The sequence below is a fragment of the Marmota flaviventris genome, chromosome 3, assembly GCF_047511675.1.
Source record: "Marmota flaviventris isolate mMarFla1 chromosome 3, mMarFla1.hap1, whole genome shotgun sequence".
Taxonomy (NCBI): domain Eukaryota; kingdom Metazoa; phylum Chordata; class Mammalia; order Rodentia; family Sciuridae; genus Marmota; species Marmota flaviventris.
In genome coordinates, this window is record NC_092500.1 from 174,582,713 (window position 1) to 174,604,950 (window position 22,238).

The following is a 22,238-nucleotide window of genomic DNA, read 5'->3' on the forward strand; positions in this document are numbered from 1 at the left end:
TCACTGCACTGGCTCCAGAAATGGAGGGGCGGGGGGTGAGGAAGGGAGGGAAGGGAGAGCATGACATTTGGGAAACGCGGTGGTTGATTTCTTTTACTAAGATCAAAGGCAAGTCAAACAAATGTACTTGTTTTATTAGCAATAAAAAAATTTTAAAACATGCTTTGAAGTCTTTTGGGTTTAGGTACCAGTTTTTAGGTAAATAGTAAAAGCTACTTTTCCTTTAAAAGAAATGAAGTAAGGATATCTATATCTCCACATATGTGCCAAGATTAGTGATCTGTTCACTACTGATACGCTATTGATAAGTCCATGTAAATATATGAGCACTCTCAGAATCAATTATATGTATTTTAACTAGAGAGAAAATTAAACAGACCGAGTCAAATATGACAAAAAATAAACTCTGGAGAAGTTCCCTCACACCTCTCCCTGTGGATAGTCTTTGATCAGAGTCCTGGAGGCCACGCCATTGTTCTTCTAAAGGGCCTTGCCCATGTCCCCAGGCTCCATGCTCACAACCAAGCAGCTCACAATGTGTCCTTCATGCTGTTGATCCCTGCCTTTCACTTGATGGATTTCACGCTCTATAAAGCTGAAAACTGGACCTAAGTACTTCTTTATATCAATAGTTCATAACTTCATTTTCCTTCCTTATATGAAATCTCTGTTTAGAATTCCAGAGACTCCTAATATTTGGGTAATTTTTCCTAAAAAGCATAGCATCTTTTCTATATGTTCTCAAGCTATGATAATAGTGATCAGCGCAGCATCATTGTAAATTCTGAAGGCCCACTGGCCTGGATGAGGGTGGATTTCTACAGTGAAAAGCAAACAAAGTGTACAACCAAGTAAGTCACCACCGATGCCCACGTTGCTAGAGATCCAAGATGCTTTATCAAACGTAGCCGCGAAACCCAACCCTTGGCCTGGGTCAACACACACTCCCTCTCTGGTTCAAGGGGCAGGGTAGACGCTGCCCCAAGGGTGGCACCTGGCCCTGGATCCTGCTTTTGCACCCCTTCTCCATCCCAGGGAACAGACCCTGGTAGTGGGTAGCAAGGAGGAGCCCAGAGGCCTCGTTGTTCCAGGAAACGATGTGCCGAAGGATGCGCCTCAGTGTGTGGGACAAGGGCGCCTTCAAGGGGCTCTCATAGGCTAAACCTAGGGCTCTGTAGGGACACCACTGCCCCACATAGTGCAGAACCTCTGCCCACATGCTTTCACACTGTCAATCATCTGGTGTGGACTTTAAAAGCCACGCTTGCTGGGCACCGTGGTGCACGCCTGTAATCCCAGCAACCTGGGAGGCTGGAGGCAGGAAAAGTTCAAGTTCTAGGCCAACCTGGGCAACCTAGTGAGGTCCTGTTTAAAAAAAAAGAAAGAAAGAAAGGTCTAGGTCTGGGGATGCAGCTCAGCAGTAGAGTGCCCCTGGGTTCCATCCCTAGTACTTAAATCCCTAGTACTTAAATCCCTAGTACTTAAATCCCTAGTACTTAAATCCCTAGTACTTAAAAGTCAGGCCAAGTTGCCTACCTTTACATGTAGGGCAGAAAGACCCTCCTTTCATCAGCCACTCTACAAATAACCCAGGACTTACCAAAAAACCCGGAGGGGTTTTGCAAATCTGTGGAGTTTCCTGGTTAGTGCTGCTATTTGACACAGATGCAACCACCACCTACAAATCCTCCCAGGGTTACACCACAAATTCTACACTTAAAACTGCTTCTGACTCCCAGTTTCCTGTCCACAGTCCCTCCTTTAGTTAAAATTCACCTAAATAGAACCATGTAGAAAAAAAAAGGGGGGGGGGGGTGTGAATCCCTAAGAACCAACAACTCTATTAATACTAACAGATTTTAGTGCCTTTGAGAAACAGATTGTAAATACTTTAAAATGAAAACAATTCTGCATAAAAATGAAATAGTATAACTTCAAAAACAAGTGTTTGAAATAAAAGATCACTGATAATGAAGATAAGGGTTTATGCCAAGCTGACTGTACATAGTGTGATTGTACATGGTGTTCTTTTAAAGACGACCTAAGGATTAACCCGAGAAGGGCCTTAGCCTAAGTAATTCCATTTTAAAATAAACTGCAGTTCCTACCAGTCACGACTACAGGGCCCTCCAATATTGTCATCGGGCATAGCCTGATAAGTCACTTTCCACAACCCTGATAAAACTCAGAGTGACATCTTCACCCTTCACCCCGACAAAGTCAGAGGTGAGAGACCAGTGTGGAAGCCACCAAATGTCCTGGACCCTAGAATGAAAGATGTCACTGAGAAACCTGGTGATAGCCGATAGGGACTGAAAGGGCGAGCAGAAGCCCCCAAATTTAACATAAGTGACGGAGCAAATGAGCAGACCTTCAGCCAGCCGACAGCGATGCCCACATGCCAGAAAGCCTGATGAGGACCATGACTGACACCCCAGCTCTTACCTGCCTGGTCCTGTGCATGGTCCTCACTGCTCTCAAGCTCCACAACCACATCTTGATCCTGATGAGAACCACAACTTCTCCTTATAACCCTCTTCTCAGCCTGCCATCAGCTCCACCCCAGGAGAAGCCTGCCTTGGTCCCTAACCTGATCAGGGCGGTCTGAGTGTGCATCTGCTGGACGTGGCCTAAGGCTTGAGACTTTAGATCAGGCACTTGAGCTTAGCACAGAGGGAGTGTCTGTAATGGATCTGTCATGATTAAGTGTTTGCAGTGTTTACAATTAACTTAGAATTTTTTGCTTTGAATTGATTATGTCTATTGCAGTGCCCTGCATTAAGGACTATAATTTTCTTAAGAACCTAGAGTGGAACTGTATTAATTCGAGTGAATAAAGCATTGAAAAGGGCAGAAGCACGTGGCCATTCTTTCTTTCCCCTTCAACTGCCCAAGTCGTACCTTTACCCATCACAACAACATTTCTTTAATGGATTCTCCATTGATATATGAACCAAATCTTAACATATGTCCCAAAACTCAGAAGCGTATGGCAAAAAATGCTAGTTGAAATGCCTCAGTTTATTTTCTAACAAATTCAGTAGTGAAGCCTCCTAGATTTTAAATTGCAGTTTTCAATTGTTACTCTTCTATGCACCCTCTTTACTATTGATTATTTTTTAAAATAAGGAATAAAAACAGAATTAAAGATTATCTTGGAGTGGGGCTTGGGCTCAGTGGTACAGCATTTGCCTAGCCTGTGTGAGGCACCAGGTTCGATCCTCAGCACCACATAAAAATAAAGGTCCATCTATAACTAAAAAAATGTTTTAAAAAAATTATCCTGGAGTAACGTCCAACAGCTTACATTCCTAAATATTTAGGCTCTTGAGCTTAGCACACAGAGGGAGTGTCTGTAATAGGTCTGTCATGATTAAGTGTTTGCAGTGTTTACAATTAACTTAGAATTGTTTGCTTTGAATTGATTATGTCTATTGCAGTGCCCAGCATTAAGGACTATAATTTTCTTAAGAAAAATAATACAATTCCACTCTAGGTTCTTAAGAGCTAGCATTAAGGAGCTTAAGGAAAGGCAGAGAATTAAAACCCTATGATGGGGCAGGCAGTCACCGCCCCAGCTGCTTGGGACATCGCCCACCATAAGGAGTTCTGGCTGGGGACAAAGGCACAGTGGTGACACCTGCCTCACAGGACTCAGTGGCCCGTCTGCAAGCACTGCTGTCAGGGCAGTGAGCCGCAGGGTCTGCAGCTGCCCACCTGCCCAGCTCCTCTGCACTTCACTCTTTTGGCTTTGATGCAGGGTGCAAGCCGTTCTAGCCACTTCTCTCCAGGACTCTCCAGTGGGGGAACACTTTCCAGAACTCTCCCAGTAAGCCGTAAGACTCCCCTTCACATCTCACTGGGCACAGCGAGTCACATTCAGGATGTCCACGATCAGCTGAGTCCATTCTGGGGACACTGGGAAGGTGGGACGGAACTGAAGAACGAACGCCCCCTCACTGAGGAGCAGGTGCCCGCACCAGGCAGGTCCAGGGACAAGCGTCGATTTTCTCACCCAGTTCCTTCACTCCTGAATACACTTTAATTTTTCTAGACACAGGGTCTCAAGCTTACTCGTGCAGCAAGTTACTTTGAGTTTCTACATATCCCAAAGGGATTAATTTGATATTTTAAAAAGCAAATTACCATGGTATACTATCATTTAGCAAATATCTGCCAAGTGGAACATTTGGTAAACTGGACCTTAGAAACCAGCAGCTAAAAGTATTTAGAGTGGTCCTGTGCACTCTCCATTGCCCAGAGCATTGACCGCCCACCAGTAGATCTTGGACAGCCTCACATGGCTCCTCTCGGTGCCCCAAAAGATCTTGCTCAGGAGGGAGTATACCACTCCTTTGTGGCCCAAGATGACCACTGAGGGCCTAAGGAGATCCACCCCACCTGGCCCTTGCTTCCACCACCTCCAGTCCAAACACATTTGATGATTTCTGAACCACATACTTTACAATGCTTGCAAAAATCAGCCATTCAGTATAGGACATGGAAATAATGCTAAAAGATGGAGCTCTTTGAAAATTCTATTTAATGTTTTCTATAGAAATATTTTCTTTCACACATAAAAAGAAAAAAATAGCATGCTAATAGGAATTGAAAGCAACTACGGCCATCAAAAGGCAGCCGATTTTCCAGTGGCTTTATAAAGTAACACCTGCTGGCTCCCACACCTGTCACAACCAGCACAGCCCACCTCTGCCAACTTTGGGTTGGCTGTGCCAAGAGAGGCTTATCAAAGTAATCACAGCCCACTGGAAACCCAGTGGAATCCAGAGCAGCTTTGGCCTCAGTAAGCCGTCTCTCAAGTGAGGGCCACTCCAAGCTCCTACCACACGGGAGGCCTCCAGCTCCCTGCGTGCCGCAGGATGAACAACAGGAAATCCACACGGACAGTTAGGAAGTGTGTCGTCCTCAAGGAGGTGTGGCAGCTCCCCTCAGTGTGTAATAACACTCATGTTGAATGTCCAAGAAAAAAAATAATAAACATCACCTGCCGTTTGGATGAATCACTGCTAATAACCTGTTCAACAACAAGAGTAAACCGAGAAGTCATAAAATAAAAAAACCTTAGAGGAAAAAACATTCATGTACTTTACCAGAGTGCTAGCATCAGTCGGGGTCTACCAGCTTTCTCTGCCAGTGACCTACAATTTATAAGCCAAGAGGACAGAGGTAATGATTGCTTAACTCAAAAGTGGCTCAACAAGGCCAGGCAGTGGTGCACACCTGTAATCACAGTGGCTTGGGAGGCTAAGGCAGGAGGATCACAAGTTAAAGGTCAGCTTCAGCACTTAGCAAAGCTCGAAGCAACTTAGTGAGATCCCATCTCTAATGATATAAAAAGGGTTGGGGATGTGGTTCAGTGGTTAAGCACCCCTGGGTTCAATCCCTGGTGCAAAAACCAAAAACAATTAGGGAAGTCTGATTTTTCCACTGACTTATATAGTGACTGTAAGGTCCTTGCTTAGCATCTGGACAGCTATCTTAAGTGATAGCCGCCATTTTAAGAAAAATTTCCCTTTTCTGCTGAAGGGCTTTTCTGAGAAAGGCTAACCACTCCCTCATACCAACCCCACCCTTAACCACTTCATTAGGACCCTCCGGGCTCTAATCCCCGAGCCTGCCTCATATAAAAGTCCCGAACCCCAAGCCTCGTTTGCCTCTCTCATCTATGGAGAGATGTGCCTTTATTTGTCAGCTCTGACAGATGAACTCCTGTGTGACTCTCTGCCTGGTCTGTCATTTCTCGTTCACTGTCTCCCAGTTCCTCCTTTTGGCGACTTCTCCCATTAACAGTACATACTGAATCAAAAGTTAATAAGCTAATATAAATAATAAGAATTAATAACAGAAGTTCTACCTCAGATTCTACAATTCCTCATTGAATGGTAATCGTTTTCACTCTTTGAAAGAAATTAAATTCATCCCAAATATCTTTTGCAAACAAGGACTAGAAAGTTCACCTTTTGAAAGCCCTTCTCTTGTCTTGGTCTTTCATTGCTCCTTTCTCAGAGGGGTCTAGAGCAGAAACCCTGTCTGCAGAAGTCATCTTTGTTGGGTCGGTTTGAGGTGATTAAGCAACCTGTGTGCGGCAAAGAACCACCAAGCTGGGGCCCGCGGAACCACCTATCAGCAGGGTCTCCTGGTCAATCCTGGATCTTAGCCAGCTCCCCCAACCCACCCCAGGAGGACAAGGGACTCCAAAGACCCCTTTTCCTGTCCCAAGCCCTCCCTTCCTGCCCTAAGCCCAGTAAAAATTCCAGTCTGGTCGCGCTCTGGTCTGAGGGTTCCGCCCGGGAGCAAAATCTCAATAAAGCCTCGCTCAGCAGCCTTTTAAAATCTGCCTCCTTTTGGTCACCGCTGCCTGACCTTACATTTTTAATGAAACCTAAAGGTGGACTATAGTCCTGTACAACCTCTTCACTGTGATCAATTAGAAAAGCTGGCCAGAGTGTAGACAGACACACACAGACACACACACGCACGCACACACACACACACACACACACACGCACGCTACCTGAAGACACTGCCCAGCGAGCCAGGTGATAAACAAGGAAAAATAAACCACAGACTCAAAGCAGCACCCGAGGTTAAGTTTCCTGGGGACACCGGGCCTCAGGGACAGAAGCACAACTTCAAATCATCTCAACTCCTGACTAGAAGACCAACCAAAGATAACCAGGCACATGAGATATGGGACATATGACTGAAAACCAAGAAACAGACAGAAAACAAAATGGAGTTACCAGGCAGATTCCAAACTACATGCGCTTCACGTGCTCAAAAACATAAAATAAGGTTTAATGGTTTTAGCAGAGAATTATGGGACAAAAGTCAAATTATAATGATAAAAGTATGAAATGTGGAAGCTCAATGGGGGTGTTCAGCACCAGAATAGACAGAAGAAGAGGAAAGAAGTCAGTAAAAATGCCCAGAATAATAAGATGTGAGAGGACAACTCCACAGGAAACCACGACGTGTGGGCCACAGAGGCCAACCTGCGACTGCATCCCCAGCCACGGAGGCATGAGAAAAAGGGACGGAGTAACAGCTGGGAACTTTCAGAACAGATCAAAGACAGGAAGGCCAGTGGCCTTCAAGAAAGACCACCACCTCAGTGAAGCTACGGAGAACCACCGAGGCTCAGTGCGCTTGGGCCCACTCTAGCACCTCTCTTCTGGCAGGTTCTGGCATCCATTCCCAAGCCAACCCCTCCAGCAGGTGCTACTGCCTCCACAGGCTCCTACTTCCCCATCTTCCCGACCTGCCCATCTTTACCCTGAACCTTCCTATGACACAGATTCAGGATAAGCCACCCCTACTGGGCCTGCTCTGCAGGGCAGCCAAGGCAGACATGACCTGAATGCACAACTCCAAGCTTCAGATTAAAAAAAAAGATCAGGCCACAGGACAACTGAATTTCAATCTGTTTCATAACTTCAGAAAGGGCAGGTAAGCCAGCCCTCAGGTGAAGATATAGAAGCCAGAGTTAGACAGGCAGAGAGGCCAAGGCCAGACCCAGAGAATGGAGAGATTGAGAGGTTAATTCCTTCAGAGCTCCTCCTCCACCTTACCCAGATAACCTGCCCAGGGACGATCCCTCTCTACAGGGAGTAGTTAGTTACAGCCCCTTCCGGCAGGGATCCTCTTCCCAGCCCCTGCAGCCCACCTGTTTTCCACCTTAGGGCTGTCCCATCTAGCATTTCCTAGGAAGGAGAAAGAGAAGAGAAGAGAGTGGGAGAAAAAGGAAGCCTAGGACATATAAAAAGGCAAATCACCCTCACTTCTTGGTATACTGAGATACCAGGATATCAGCTATGGCCCCCTTCTCCCTCCCGGGAAAAGTCTGTTACCCCTTTTTAGGTAAACCCTGATTTATATGCTTGCCTCGCGGTGCTTCTCTAATGTTATTTCACCCTGCGAAGAAGCAGGACTCACCACAGTGGTATCAACGTGAGAGGCCACCCCATACCCTAGGGCCAGCCCCCTCCACTGCAGTACATGCAGGTCCTCCAGGAATTAGCTGACGGAGAGCTGGTCATGAACTTACTTTTCTTGATGTTAAAATTCAATTACAAGGTTTATTTTTGTTTTTTAAAGGAAAAAAACAAGTTCGGTGCTTGATAAAATCTAATCCCTTAATATATAGTTACACATAAAAACATGACTGAGTTAAAATGTCTCAAATTTCAGCTTAACACAAATTAACTTGAAATCTAACAGGGAACAAAAACAAGCGGGGAAGACCTCCATTTCCGCAGGTCGAAAGGGAATAACTGAGATACTAAGGACCCTCGAGGCCTGTGAGCCATAGGCCAGAAACTTGTCTTGAATTCACTAGTCCAATCCCTGTGCGGTTCTGCAGGACTTAATACAAGGAAACTAGACAGTGTTTTTGCTGGCTGGTCACAACCGAAGATGCTGACATAATGCCTCTCCCCACTCCACATTAGATCTCAAAGCACCAGGAAGTTGTAGCTTTAACACCTAGAATTGCACGTTAAACACAGGTCTCCTCCTTCCCAATTACCTGCAGCATGATAAACCGTGACCACTCATCTCTGCACCGCTCTCTAGACTCGCACTTCTGAAACTCTCGGGCTGAAGCAACGCTGGTCTTGGCATTCGGTGCTCTGTGGTCCCCCTGTAGCTCTAACTCAAGTTTCTCTGTGAAGCCTCCTGGGCCTCATAAAAATGAGGCTGAGAGTCTCAGGTCAAAGCTGTCTGGGTTCTCTCCCTGTCCAGGAAACACTTGCTGAAGCTACAAAAGGGCAACTAACCTGGGCACAGCCCATCAGGCCCCAGAGACCTCCAGGCTTCTCTGCCAGCAGGGAACTTGCTGGCAGAGTGACAGGGCCAGCTTGTCCCGAGTGAGACCCCAGCTGTCAGATCCAGATCTCTCCGACATTCACCCACAGTCAACTTTTTAAGTGAACACAAGCTGCCGACTCGTTTCCTCCATGCACGGTGGAACATTACAATGCTGCACTGACCTTTTGGCCTTTCCCGCCTTCCTTCGATTCCTCAGGCGGCTGGACGCAGTCCTGAAAGCCTTCATGAGAGCCTTCTGGAGCAGCCTTCCTTGTGGCACCTAAAACCCAAGTGGACCAAAGGTTAGAGTGTAGGTGGAACGAACACTGAAGCAATGTCAGCAAAACACTGAGGAGTCCCTTTTACTGTGTTCAGTGGTGACGGGAACCTGCGAGCCTCTACGTCAGCATGCGTGTCTTGCTCTTGGAAGATTCCTGTCCCTGACAGGAGTCCAGGAGTCCAGGAGTCCAAGGCATACATATGCATACCTTGTCTTGCATTATCAAAGGGACAAATGTGATGCTACACTGTAACCACATGGGCAGAGTTGTCCCCGACTGTCCAGTTAAGTGAATTGCTTGGGACGTTTACATGTACAATGTAGCACCACAATCACCAAAACGCAGCTCCTTGGAGAAGGTGGTTCTAGGTGAGAGGCTGGAAGTGATCTCAGCGTTGGGCGAGTTTCTCCACAACAGTCTACAGTGCAAAGCTCCAGATTTCAATCTGCAGATGGCAGTTGGGTACTTCCCCCAAGATTCCCGTCTTAGGCCAACATCTTGCCATGAAGACACACCAGCGAGTGCACTGGGGTTCCGTTAGGTGCTGTACCAAGTGGACTCCCCCCAAACCCACGATGAAGAGAGCTATGCTGGGGTGCACCTGCTTCCTGCTGATGCCCTATGTGGCGCTCCATCCTCTCTGCACCCCAAGTTGCCCACTTGGTGAACTAAAGTTGGATTTTTTGAGGATATAACAAGGGCCATCATGCGGTCCTGATACGCCGGCACAAAGGGCTTGCAGGGGCCACGGTCTCAGCCCTAGTCAGGCGACGGTCAGCCTAACTGCACACCCCACTCATTCACTGATGTGCTCATCAACAAACACCAATGACGAGAGGCTCCCTCTGGAGATACAAACACATGAGACACTGTCCCAACCAACAGGAAAGGAAATACACATGATGCAAAAAATAATGTCAGTACTCCCAAAGTTCACATTGCTTAAGAAGGTCTACAGACAGGACACTATGATATAGCCAAGTATAACTAAGTGGAGAGTGTGATTTGAAAACTTTTCAAAAACAGTTCAAAAAACACAGGACAACAATGATGAGACATTTTCCTGAATCCAGACTGATTGTCATTCACAACCCTGGCCCTGATACATCCGAGTCAAGAAACCAACATTCTCTGCCTACGAACTCCTACACTTGGTCCCTCTGAAAATGGCAGCCACTGTGATGCCCTGTTCCCTGCAGTCTAGTGTCCAGTCTTCCCAAAGCCTGCTCAGCGCCAGGTGACTGTCCCATAAACAAGGACCTCAGCCAGCCAAGCAAGCAATGGAAGAGAGCAGTAGGCGAGAGGCTGTGTGGGAGGATGTCACGCAGTTTGTCCCAAGATCTAGCCGAGTTTCTTACTGCTGTTCACTCCTGTGACTCTCAGTAGTCTTGTTTTAAGTGCTGAGAACTCCTAAGCCCTATGGTGGAACCTGGATGAACCTGCCCTTCATCTTTAAGGTCTAAGACTAAAAACAACTGGAAGATTAGAATCAGTGTTAATTGTAACCACTATGCATTTTCATTTTAAAATATATTTAAAGCAAGAGTATATCAAAATTAAACAGGACTAAGGATAATTTAGGGATGAAGTCTCTCAATACTGAATCATGCACAAGTCTGCAGCTTCCTAGTATACTGAAAAAAGGTCAGCAGGCACGTGCCTCGGTACTTGCCTCGGTTCTTGCCTAACAGAGACGGGTGGCAAAGCATTCTGCAGGCAGAAAGCTCTAGGCAGAGCATCATGACCACCTCAACATCAAGACCAACAATCACGGTGCATTTTCACAATTCCACAGGTCTTGTAGTCACAAAATGATGGAAGTAAAAGACTTACATCTCCAACATTCTGCCTATTCACCAGCGATTTACTGATGTCTTCTCTGCAGATTTTAATCAGGAAGCCGAAAGCAGCCGAGTGTGCATGGTGGCTCAGTGTCCACCTGCTGCAGGTCCGGAGGCAGGTCTACCTGCCATCTCTGGTTCCCACCTGCTTCTCCCGAGTGCTCCTGGGTCATGGGTCGTTCACAGGCTTCTTCCCTAGATGACTTCAACACTCACCCTTTGCCCCCTTAAAGTGGGCCTTACGGAGAGTCCCGATTCTGTCCCTTGTCCAGAAATCCCAGGTAGGGTATGAATGGATATATCCAATGAGTTAGTGGACATCTATTTTGACAGTCTCAGGAACTGTAGTACGTCATGCCCACGGTCTCACCCTCATCTCTCCTCCTCCATCACAGCCTGGTTTGATGGAAATTTTAATCAGCTTAGGCTGCTGTGACCCCACACCACAGACCAAGTGGCCTGAGCAACAAATGGATTTTCTAAGTCCTGGAGACTGAGATCTGAGTGACGTGACCAGGTTCTGGTGCAGGTTCTCTCCCTGGCTTGCAGAAGCCGCCTCCACAGGGCTCAGAAGAGCAAGCCTCAGGGGTCTCTCATCCTTTAAAGGCAGCTCGGCACCATGACGGCCCCAGCCTCATGACCTCCTCTAAGCCCGATCCTATCCCAAAGTCCAGACTCCAAATGTCAGCACATTCAGGGGCAAGGTTCCAACACAAGAATTTTCAGGGGTCACAGTTCAGTGCACAGCATCTCCTTATCAAACCCCCACTCCTCATGCTAGCTTCTTTTCAGTGATTCAGGTCTAAGTTTTCATAGAATAACCAAATTCAGAGATGAAACAATTTCATCACTGCCGAATTTGTCATGCTGTATTATCTGAAGTTTCACCATTTAGAAGTTTGTATAATATCACAGTCACACCAAGGAAAGCTAGCAAAGGGTCATTCACCTCTCAGCATGCATCACCATCTCCGCCTCTCAACGCACATAAGCGAGGTTAAGAAAGAGTTGATACTGGGGGAACGTGGGATGGGATCCCTGCAGAGGCAGGACCAGGCTAAGGCAGCATGAGGACAGTAGTGAATCAAGTCCCGGGGAAGGGGGCAGAGGGGAAGAGAGTGCTGAGAAAGAGGAGAGCAGCCCATGTTGAAGGTCTGCCTGGAAACAAATAAGCTCTCCTTTCCAAGGTCTGCCTTCTGCACATCCCACTTTCTACTCCAGGACAGGCATGCAGGTGAAGGACACTGGTGTATGGAGACAAGTGATTCACGTGTAGGAGCACCATGCAGAATCCAAGGGCCAAAAAGGCTTCTGAAGGCAATTTAAGAACCCGTGATTTTAACATGCAAATAAGCATAATACCATCTAAATATTATCCTAATGGGAACTTTTTAATGGGAATATTTGAGTCCAAGGTATGAATAATGAATTTAAGAAGAATGCAAAAAGCTTAAAAGTGTGGGGAAAAAACCTTAAGACAAGATAGACCCTTCCCACCACTGGGATATGTGCAGTTTATTAACAGGCTCCACACAAGCAAGCCTCATCTGGGACTGTGCTCTCAGCCGTTACAACCAAGTTCACTTTAACTTTGGGGGAGGGGATAATCTAATCATGGTCTACAATAGATTGAGATAATTATAAAGCAGAAACTTCCATTCAGACATAGAACTTACATAGAACCCATATTTTAACACTACAAAATTTTCCCATGGGGAGTTTTCTGCACCTTTTGAATTCCCTGGCATTCAGTGGCTTGACTATCTTTCCTATTTGCCTAACCTCCCAAGGGAAGAGGTGAGCTCCGAATTAACATTACCTGCATCTGTCTGAACACCCTGCATATAATAGATGCAAACATCTGACTGACGAAAACGCGTAACCAGTCGGTTAAACGATTGCAGCCTGCCTGCCTCATAGCCAACCTTCCTGTTTTAGCTGACATCCATGCTGAGCTGTTCAGACTGCCTGCAGCTTAAGGCCCCAGGGAGTGGGGCAGACTGTGGGAAGAGGGCCGAGAAATGCTCTCCTTGCCATACTTAGATGAGCTGAATCATCCAGAAGTGCAATAGTTACTCTTCAATTTAAAATATTTAAGGAATTCATGTACACTTATTTGCTACAATAATCTACACTTCCTCTTGAATGAAGAAATACTGAAATGTACAGACTATCAGATATGAACACCTAAATGCCTATGAGTGGATGGGTTAGTTCTCAAAGCACATACAAAATACCTTAACTAAAATTTTAAGAAGGTGTACGTTGATGATTTTAACGACTTTAAAAAACACCAGGATTCTCAAGCTTGCTCAATGGTGCAAATCCAATGTAAAGATGCGATTCTCTGCCTTGGGATTATGCATTCTATACATACATGCCCTCCACAAGTACTGTAGCATTTTTGCCGCTAGTTCTCAGTCGTGATGTAAATAAACCTCAACTTGAGCCCTACTGACCTCCTCTAGGCAGGCACTCCTTCAGAGCCAGGGTGCCACCCCATGGTCCTTCCCAGGCAGATGCAGGCAGGGGCCACGCCCACCTGAAGTCAGTACAGGCAGCAGGACATCTGTCACAGACCAGACCAGCAAGGTGAAGCATCTCGTGACAACAGCAGCACAGGCCACCAGACCACTCCAGAAGCATCGGCCACAACACTAGCAGACCATACTCCAAGCCAGCTTCTAGAGTCCTTCAGGCCAACACTGGAGGCTTTGTTAACTGCCACAGGGGTGTGACAAGTGAGCTGAACTTGGTGACATCACTAGCTGATTCATCAGCCCAGTAGATGTTAAAGTTTGACTGGTAAAATTCACGGGCTTCCAAAAATGGATCGGTTTAAATGCTCTGGGGCGAACCCTACTCACACAGAGCCTGGAAATCCAGAGTGAGCTACAGCTGGCATCCCTCAATGGCATCCTAAGCATCTAACTGAAGATACCTGGTAGCTGAAAAGATCAGACACGTGTGCCAAGAATACTGGTCAACCTTTCAGATAAAGTAAGGACAGTCAAGCAGGGACAGACTGGGGCTTCAGCACATCTGCCCTCTGGTGGACCGATTCCTCTGCTTGTCAACAGATACCCGAATCACGTTGTCTGAAACTTGCTTCATTAAGACCTGGTAGACAGCTAGAAGAGTAGTTAACCATCAATCTCCAACAGCTCACGACTACTAGCTATGAAAAAGAATCTGGCAGCTGGACTCGCCGAGTTGCTCAGATAGCCCACGTGTACAAAATGCTGACACGTAAATTCCCATCACACGGCACAGGAGAAATCTGCATCAAACCAGGGGGCAGGAGTGGGGTGCAGTGTGAAAAGGACTCGCTTCTGCAGATGGCCACACAGCACCCTTCTGCCCCCTTCATCAGTGAGGCAAGTAGGAGCCCAGCTCGGCAGTTCAAACCAATGTCAGGTGGCTGAAAGGCCGTGGTCAGCACCTCGGGCAGGAGGGATGTTTCTCTGCAGCCTTCCCATCTTGGCCCTCAGGGACACAGTGGTGCACACCTGTCACCCCAGCTACCCAGGAGGCTGAGGTGGGACGACCAGGAGTTCCAGGCCAGCTTCAGCAGCGTACCGAAACCTCATCTCGTGGACTCTCCAGGCCTATCTGAATTTGCTGTGGACATTTTCCTTGAGCTGCAGCAGTGTTCTCCTGTTAGAGTCTGTAAACAAGTCTGGATGGCGCCTGGCATTTTGCCAGTGGGAGTGGTTTGTGAAGTAACTCCAGCAAGCCAATAAGTGTGGAGATTCCTTATTGGTTGGCTGCTGTATCTGGTTTATGTTAATTAGATAAGCTATATGGAATGTATAAATACCTCTGTTGTCCTACAATAAACGGCTCCCTCTCCTGCTGTATCAATCTACAAAAGTTGTTCGTCACCCCCCCGGTTATTTTGCTGCAGCCGGACTGCAGCATTCTCCGGACCTGATGCAGGAGCAAAGATGTTCTCACTTCAAAAATCCCTCCACCAGCACAGCTGAGCTGCCTTCTAACTTCCAACTGACAAATCTGTACTGCAAGGACATTCTGAAAGGCACAGCAATGGGCAGTCTCAAATTTCATGATACCTTCTCAGCAGCAAACATGCACCATGAAAATCGTTCGCTCCTGGACTGGTATCAGAATTTGACAAAACCTATTATGCAAAGGCCTTTTCCCAGGTGAAATAGGGAAAATCTTATTAAGATGTCTTATTACACATCGGTCTTAATGAACACTTAATAATTTGTGACAGGAAAACTCAATTTGAGCCTCAATATTATTCTCCACACCAAAGAGGTCTATTCTCAATAGCCCTACATTATAAAAAATTTACTCAGAGTTTGTTTCATTAAAACTGAAAATGTCTTATCTGCCCAAGTACCTACAAGCCTTGACTTGGCCCACAAACCCCCAAATATTTACTGATTCATCACAGAAAATTACTGACTCTTGATATAGATTAATAAAAAAAATGAAGCATATCAATACCATCATGGAAATATGGCATTTTAACTTTAAAAAGGCAACAAACTTCAAGGCAACAGGATAATTCTACATATGCACAAGCATCCCGTTAATGTTTGTCCCTCTGCACACTCAGGTGTCTGTCTGAAGGACAAGATCAACAGTGATTGCCTCCGGCAATAGGTGTAAGCCAGTCTGCTCCCCAAAACATCCAGGGTCCACTTAAAACATCACATTTCATTACTCTTGTGCTCCAAGCACCCAAGGGACTTCATCACACTGAAAAGCCAATTAAAACCGCTGGTCTTCCTGGGGACGCAGGCCATCCCCGGCTCCAGCTCAAGGGCCCGTGGCTGCTCTGGCCACCCTGCTCCTGCAAACTGCCTTAGGACGTTCATGTTGGCCGTCACTTTGGATGTGGATCAAAATGGTGCCAGTAACAGCCACTGGCCCTTTTCCACCTCTGCACTGGCGACCTGGGCCACCCGAGAGCTGCCACCTCACCCAACACCTTTACTACAATGTGAACAAACACGTGCATTGCCTGTAAGTTAAAACATGGAAACGAAGTCAACGTCTTAAACACAATTAAGTCTTATTTATCACTGAGTCTTTGTAACTTGCTCTTGAAACCTTTCCACACATGAGACGTTGAAAACAGCAAAAAGCACAAGTGAACTGAAAAGACTCTTTCAGCATGGAAGGTCTGGAGAGGCCTCGTCTGAAGGGGGCTGCCTCTCCTGCTCACAGCTAAGGTGCAGCAGGAGCGCGTGTCCGTGTAACTGAGGGCTTCAAGGTTTTGCAGTGGTAGGTTCCCCCAAGAGGCGGTTCGCCCGAGACCTAGTAGCCGACAGCAGATACTTCATCAATGAGTCTCCACTACTCTCCAAGTAAGAGGGTCGACCGGGCTACACAGCATGGAAGTCTCTTCTTGCCCCAGGATCTGACGATTTCTGTCTCTTGGGGATGATGTGAATGAAGAGAGGCACAAGACTCCAGAAGATGCCCTACACCAGGCACACACACGGTTCCCATCCGAGTCAGACAAGTCACACAGGAGCTGCATGCACACCCGTGTGATGGCCCACACCCACCCTCACAGTCTAACGTCTCCAAGTCCTAGGGAGGCAACCAGCCCTGGCCCCTCGTCCTCTCCCACTGAAGCCAGGCACTCAGGGCTGGGGACACCCCGGCTCAGCCCTGGGACAAGAGCCACGTCAGTCCCCAGGACTGCTCTACTCTCATCGACACTGGGATTTCAGGGGCGACACTGTCTGGAATCAGTGTTCTTCCACGTAATTCATGTGTGCATGTCACTAAAAGCTATTCAAAACCTTAAAAATACACTAGATAAAAACAGAATAAGAGCACAGGCTGAGGAGCATGGTGTTCTGGCCACCGGAACAGCCCACTGCGAACTACTTCACACCCACTTTAGAGGCAACACGAGTCTACAATTTGACAACACTAAGCTCAAGCTACAATTTGACATGTTAAGATAAATATCAGGGTTAAAATATCGAAAATTATATTAATATTTTTAGTGAGACAACTCTGGAGAATTTATAATCCAGGAGAAGATACGCAACACTTCTGGTTACTTCACTTCTGGTGACTTCTCCCTCTTGAAAATGGTGGTTAAAACCACTGGAATACTAGAGAAACAACTTGGAGTCAACCGAGTCTTATTCAGGTTTTACCCCAATCTTTAGGTAAGGATGGTCAGAGCCAAGAATTTTCAATGAAGTGCCAAATGTTTATCATTACTACTTCTACTGCAATCGCTGACGTTCTACATAGTCATTATGCTGCTCAATAAATAATAAGTCATCATAATAGTTACAATTAGAGTACAGACAGGAATAAAGTTAACATCACCCAAACCTGCTTCAAAAATAAAGGCTGATGTTTCCAAGTTGTCCCTTTCACACCTCCTTCCTTGACAGAATCACCAGCTCATGCCATCTTAATTTCCTGCTATATGAACAGCTGCCGGGTGCGAGCCCAGATTTTCAAGTCCTGGTGTGCCACAGGGAGCCCACAAAGGGCGAGACAAGCGCTGCCCGGCCAACTGTCCCGCCAGGACTCCTGTCCCTTTCACCTGTACCAGGGAGAAAGCTTGGGGAAGTGTATTAACAAGAGCTGGCCGACAAGTCCACAGGGCAAGCAAGCACCCCTAAGATTTACCACTGGGACATAGCAAACGCCGTCTTTAAAGTCAGAAGAACGGTGTAAATTATGAAGACTGCGGTAGGTTTTAAGTATGGACGCACTGATACAGACTTTCATAATATTAAAAAGATCCACATACTTGCGCTATATGCCGTGGGCAGGTTTTCCTTCTCTTCTGTAGATTTCTCCACATTATAATCAGCTTCAAAATTCAGTTTGGAGGTGAAGCACCCGGCGTTGGCAGGGTCCAGCATGGAGGAAGGGGAGCCTTTTTCCTGCCTGCTTTGTGCACAAAGGGACCCTCTCACGTCCTCCCCGCTTCGCTTGGGGGGACACAAGTCGCCCTCGAGTTCTTCTGGTGGCGCAGGGCTTCCAGGTGGGCGAGCGTCTTCAGCCTGCCCCGTGCCTCCCTGGCCGTCCTCGGCGGCAGGCGTCTCCCCTGCAGCTGTGCGACCGGAATCTGGGTTCTCTTGACATTTTTCAGGCTTCTGAAGTTGGGAGCAAGTTTTTGCTGTTAGCTGAGTCACAGGGACCGATCTGGGGCTTCCACCAATGCAGGAAAAATCAGCCATTTCTATGAAACTCGTTCCCCTCCTCTTAGAAAGACTCCTGCAGCCGAGCTGCGCAGGGCTTGGCAGTGGAGATCCGGCAGCAGACTGCTCCGAACGCCTTTCCCTCAGGTTTTCAGGTGAGAAGTAGTCCTCGTAGGACTCCCCACCATCAGGAGTGGCGGGGGCAGGCCTGGCGGCTAGCAGCAGGCCACGCTTCAACCCGAGCTGCGACCTGGGCGTGACAGGCTTTCGACCGAGTCTCCTTTTCTTCACCTGCTCTTCTGGAGGTGAGCCCAAGCCCACGGATGCTCCCTCCCACCTGGGGGAGGCGCTCCAGGGCCGTGAGTGCACCAACACTGTGGAAGCAGGCGCTGTGGAGCGGTCCTCAGACACACCCTCGGCTGGCCTCCCGTCGGGGGTGACTGCTCCTCCTACAGCGTCTTTCTGCCAACTCCTCTCCTCCTCTGAAAGAGGACTCACGGATCTCTGAGGGCTTGACGGACAGAGGCGACCAGACAGAGCTGGTGAACAAGTGCTGTCTGTTTCTAACACACACGAGGATGTGCACGTATCACTTCTAGTTCCATTACTAGTCCTTCCCGATTGGCTTCCCTGGTTTCTACATCTCGATTCTCCACGGAAAGCATCCAAAGGTGAGCGCGAGCCACCAGCAAAGAAGTCGTCTGAAAAACATAAAGACCTAACGTTTTAAAAATGGTTTAAATATTATACTGCCGGGTTTTTGTTCGCCACTAAAAGGCTCAGGGGTCACTCCAGGTAAACTGGGCTAACTGGGTGCGCAAAATAACCACACAGGAGGCAAATATTTCCTTTGGGGTCGCTGTGACGGCTTCTCTGACCTTAAGGGTCCGAAGAGAGAGAGCACACGCTCTCTTGAGAAGCTATTCAAATGAGGCAAGAGGTCAGGTTTCAGGGGGCTGAACCTATCTTCATGATGTCCACTGTCAGCAGGTTGACTGACATCTGGGTAGGCCACACCCAAGGGCACAGTAAGAGTAGGGGACACACACAAGGCACTTCCATGGAACATTCTATCCTAAAGAGGGCAAGGGGTTATATTACAAAGGAACAGGTGAGCGTAGCCTCACCCACAGGGCTGTAGGAAGACAAGCCTGGGTATGAAGACAGTCACTCGAACCCTAGAAGAGCGGGGCAGTCTAGCAGCATGGGTGACTGAAGCCACATCGCCCAGCAGGGGAATTAACTCAGTCACGAGCGAGGTTGGTCTCCCACATTATACAGTTCAGCCAGGTGTGGCAGTGCACACCTGTAATCCCAGCAGCTCTGAGGCCAGGGCAGAAGGACTATAAGTTCAAGGCCAGCCTCAGCAACTCAGTCTAAAAGAGTCAAAAAGGCCAGGGAGGTGGCTCAGCGGTAGAGTGTCCTGGGTCACTCAGATTAGGTCGTGTGCCAATTTCGGGAAACAGTGCCCCAATTACCACAGCTTGCCTCGGCCTTCCTGCCTCCAGTAAAGGCCTTATACCCTATTTATACTCAAAAGTGAGCCACTAGGGAGACCAGGCTGCCGAGACCAGGAGCCGTTTCCCCGAGAGCAATGCCGGGCTGCTGCACACCACCTGCACACACTCTGCACCCTTCCACACTCCTCCCCACTTCCCTCGACTCGGACCCTCTGGGTATGATCCATCCTCCAAAACTCCCTTGAGCAGCAGCCAGGTCTAGGCTAGTCAGCCAGGTTCTCCTGTGGCACCAACATGCACCACACCTGCCATGGTGACTGTCCTGCTCACCATGCCACAGACTGCTAGAGGAGAGCCGCGTCTAGCCCAGGCCTGGCTCCGCTGTGGACACAGCCTGCTGGCTGGCTGGAGGCCCCCACTCTGGCTACACACTCTGGAAGCAACATAGGTTGCTGTAACTTTCCGAGATCACTCCACCTCTACTTTTAAAAACCAAGTTCAACGTTGGGTACAGTAGCATACACTTATTATCTAGCAACTCAGGAGGCTGAGGCAGGAGGATCACAAGTTTGAGGCCAGTCTCAGCAACCGTGTGAACTTATCTCAAAGTTAAAAGAAAAAAAAAAATGGTAGAGCACCCATAGGATCAATCTTTAATGCCCACCCCCCCACCAGAGGAAGAACCAAAGGAAGAACTTTCCTAGAATCCGTAGGGCAGGGCCATGCTATGCCTAGGTCAACCTGTCTTCGGGGAAGAAGCTGGAAATATGAGTCACTGACTGGCCTGTGGAGGTGCATACGCTCGTCACTTTCCAAAATGGCAACGTGCAACATGATGGTCGTCCAGAGAACGCATTCTGAGTCCAACTCCTCAAGTTCGAAGCCTGGGTTTGCCCCTCACAAACCGGGGACCCTGCACAAGCTGCTTGGCCTCCCTGCGTGCTGGTCCCCTCCGGCAGGGTGGGTGTGGTGGTGCCCTAACTCACAGGGCTGACGGGAGCCTGGACCCGAGGCAGCAGGAAGTTGGGCAGAGCAGCGCCCGTGCGCGGTAACCCGCGATCCCTGCCATCACCCGCCATTTCCAACCCGTGGGAAACCAGGGGTACAAAAAGGGAACTTTAGGTAACTGGGCAAATGACCTCAGCCAACACAGAAGGGATGACAGGGAGCGACCAGGCAGGGGAAGGGGCCCGGACCTCCCAACGGCTCAACACCTGGGCCTTGCCACTGCTGCAGCCTCCATGGGGAGGCCCCAGAACATCTCAGACATTAGCAGTCCTTGACTGTCATTGTTCAGGCCCTCTTGTGGGACGGACGAGAAATCTAGGAAACCACACAACCAGAGAAGTCATCCCCAGTGAACCAAGGCCCCGTTAGAATGACACATACACACCCACTGACCCCTCAACACACCCCACGTGTTCACTGAACAGTGTGACGAGCAACTCAGCTGACTGTCTCGGGCCTATTTAAACGGTGTGCAGGTCAGTTCATACAAGTCTTAAAGATGAGCAATTGATTCTGTAGCAAGAAACAAACGCATAAGACAAAACCCACAGGAACCAAAAAAGGAGATTTAACTTATGCATTTCTCAGGTCTTAATTTATTACAATACCAAATTTGGGGGTGAAATTTATGAGTTCTAGGTATACCTAGATGTTCTACTCAATGGAACTATATGAAACGAAGCGAGAAAGTTATTTCTAAATCTTAAATATCACAAAGAAAATAATTTTACCTGAACACAAAATATCAGGTGAAATGTTCAAAGTCGCTTCACACGCAGACGCAGGGTTACCTGGCTTCTCATGGGACTGCTCAGTCATCTGGGAAGCTGTCAACAAAACGAAACATTCTCAGCTTCAGTATTTTCTAGCAGATAAGACAAAGTTGAGATGGATTCATTTATGCCCCACGCACACCAACTTGCTCCTCAGGTCCGCCACTCCAAACTGAATACAAACAGGAAGCACAAAAATCCCCAGTCAAAACTCTCAGAGAGTAAGCAATCATGAAATTCATATGGAAAAATAAAAGACCCAGAATAGCAAAAACAATGCTAAGCAGGAAGTGTGAATCAGGCGGTATAACCATACCAGACTTCAAACTATACTACAGAGCAATAGTAACAAAAACAGCATGGTACTGGTACCAAAACAGGCGGGTGGACCAATGGTACAGAATAGAGGACACAGAAACCAATCCACAAAACTACAACTACCTTATATTTGATAAAGGGGCTAAAAGCATGAAATGGAGGAAGGATAGCATCTTCAACAAATGGTGCTGGGAAAACTGGAAATCCATATGCAACAAAATGAAACTGAATCCCTTTCTCTCGCCATGCACAAAAGTTAATTCAAAATGGATCAAGGAGCTTGATATCAAATCAGAGACGCGCCGTCTGATAGAAGAAAAAGTTGGCTACGATCTACATACTGTGGGGTCGGGCTCCAAATTCCTCAATAGGACACCCATAGCACAAAAGTTAATAACTAGAATCAACAAATGGGACTTACTCAAACTAAAAAGTTTTTTCTCAGCAAAAGAAACAATAAGAGAGGTAAATAGAGAGCCTACATCCTGGGAACAAATCTTTACTCCTCACACTTCAGATAGAGCCCTAATATCCAGAGTATACAAAGAGCTCAAAAAATTAGACAATAAGA

At 47.5% G+C, this 22,238-nt stretch overlaps 1 protein-coding gene across 4 annotated transcripts in view; it reads right to left on the reverse strand.

Moving 5' to 3' along the window:
• The window catches only part of Mcph1 (microcephalin 1), a 196,829-nt gene that overhangs the window by 145,776 nt on the left and 28,815 nt on the right, over positions 1-22,238 (reverse strand). For 3 of the 4 annotated variants that reach the window (XM_027922084.3, XM_027922085.2, XM_027922083.3), the window contains exons 7-9: positions 21,308-21,403; positions 17,715-18,809; positions 9,012-9,109 (exon numbers count right to left, since the gene is read on the reverse strand). In XM_027922084.3, the coding sequence (XP_027777885.2) occupies positions 9,012-9,109; positions 17,715-18,809; positions 21,308-21,403 (1,289 nt within the window). The remainder of the gene's footprint in view (positions 1-9,011; positions 9,110-17,714; positions 18,810-21,307; positions 21,404-22,238) is intronic. The other variant, XM_071610633.1, reaches the window with a different exon arrangement.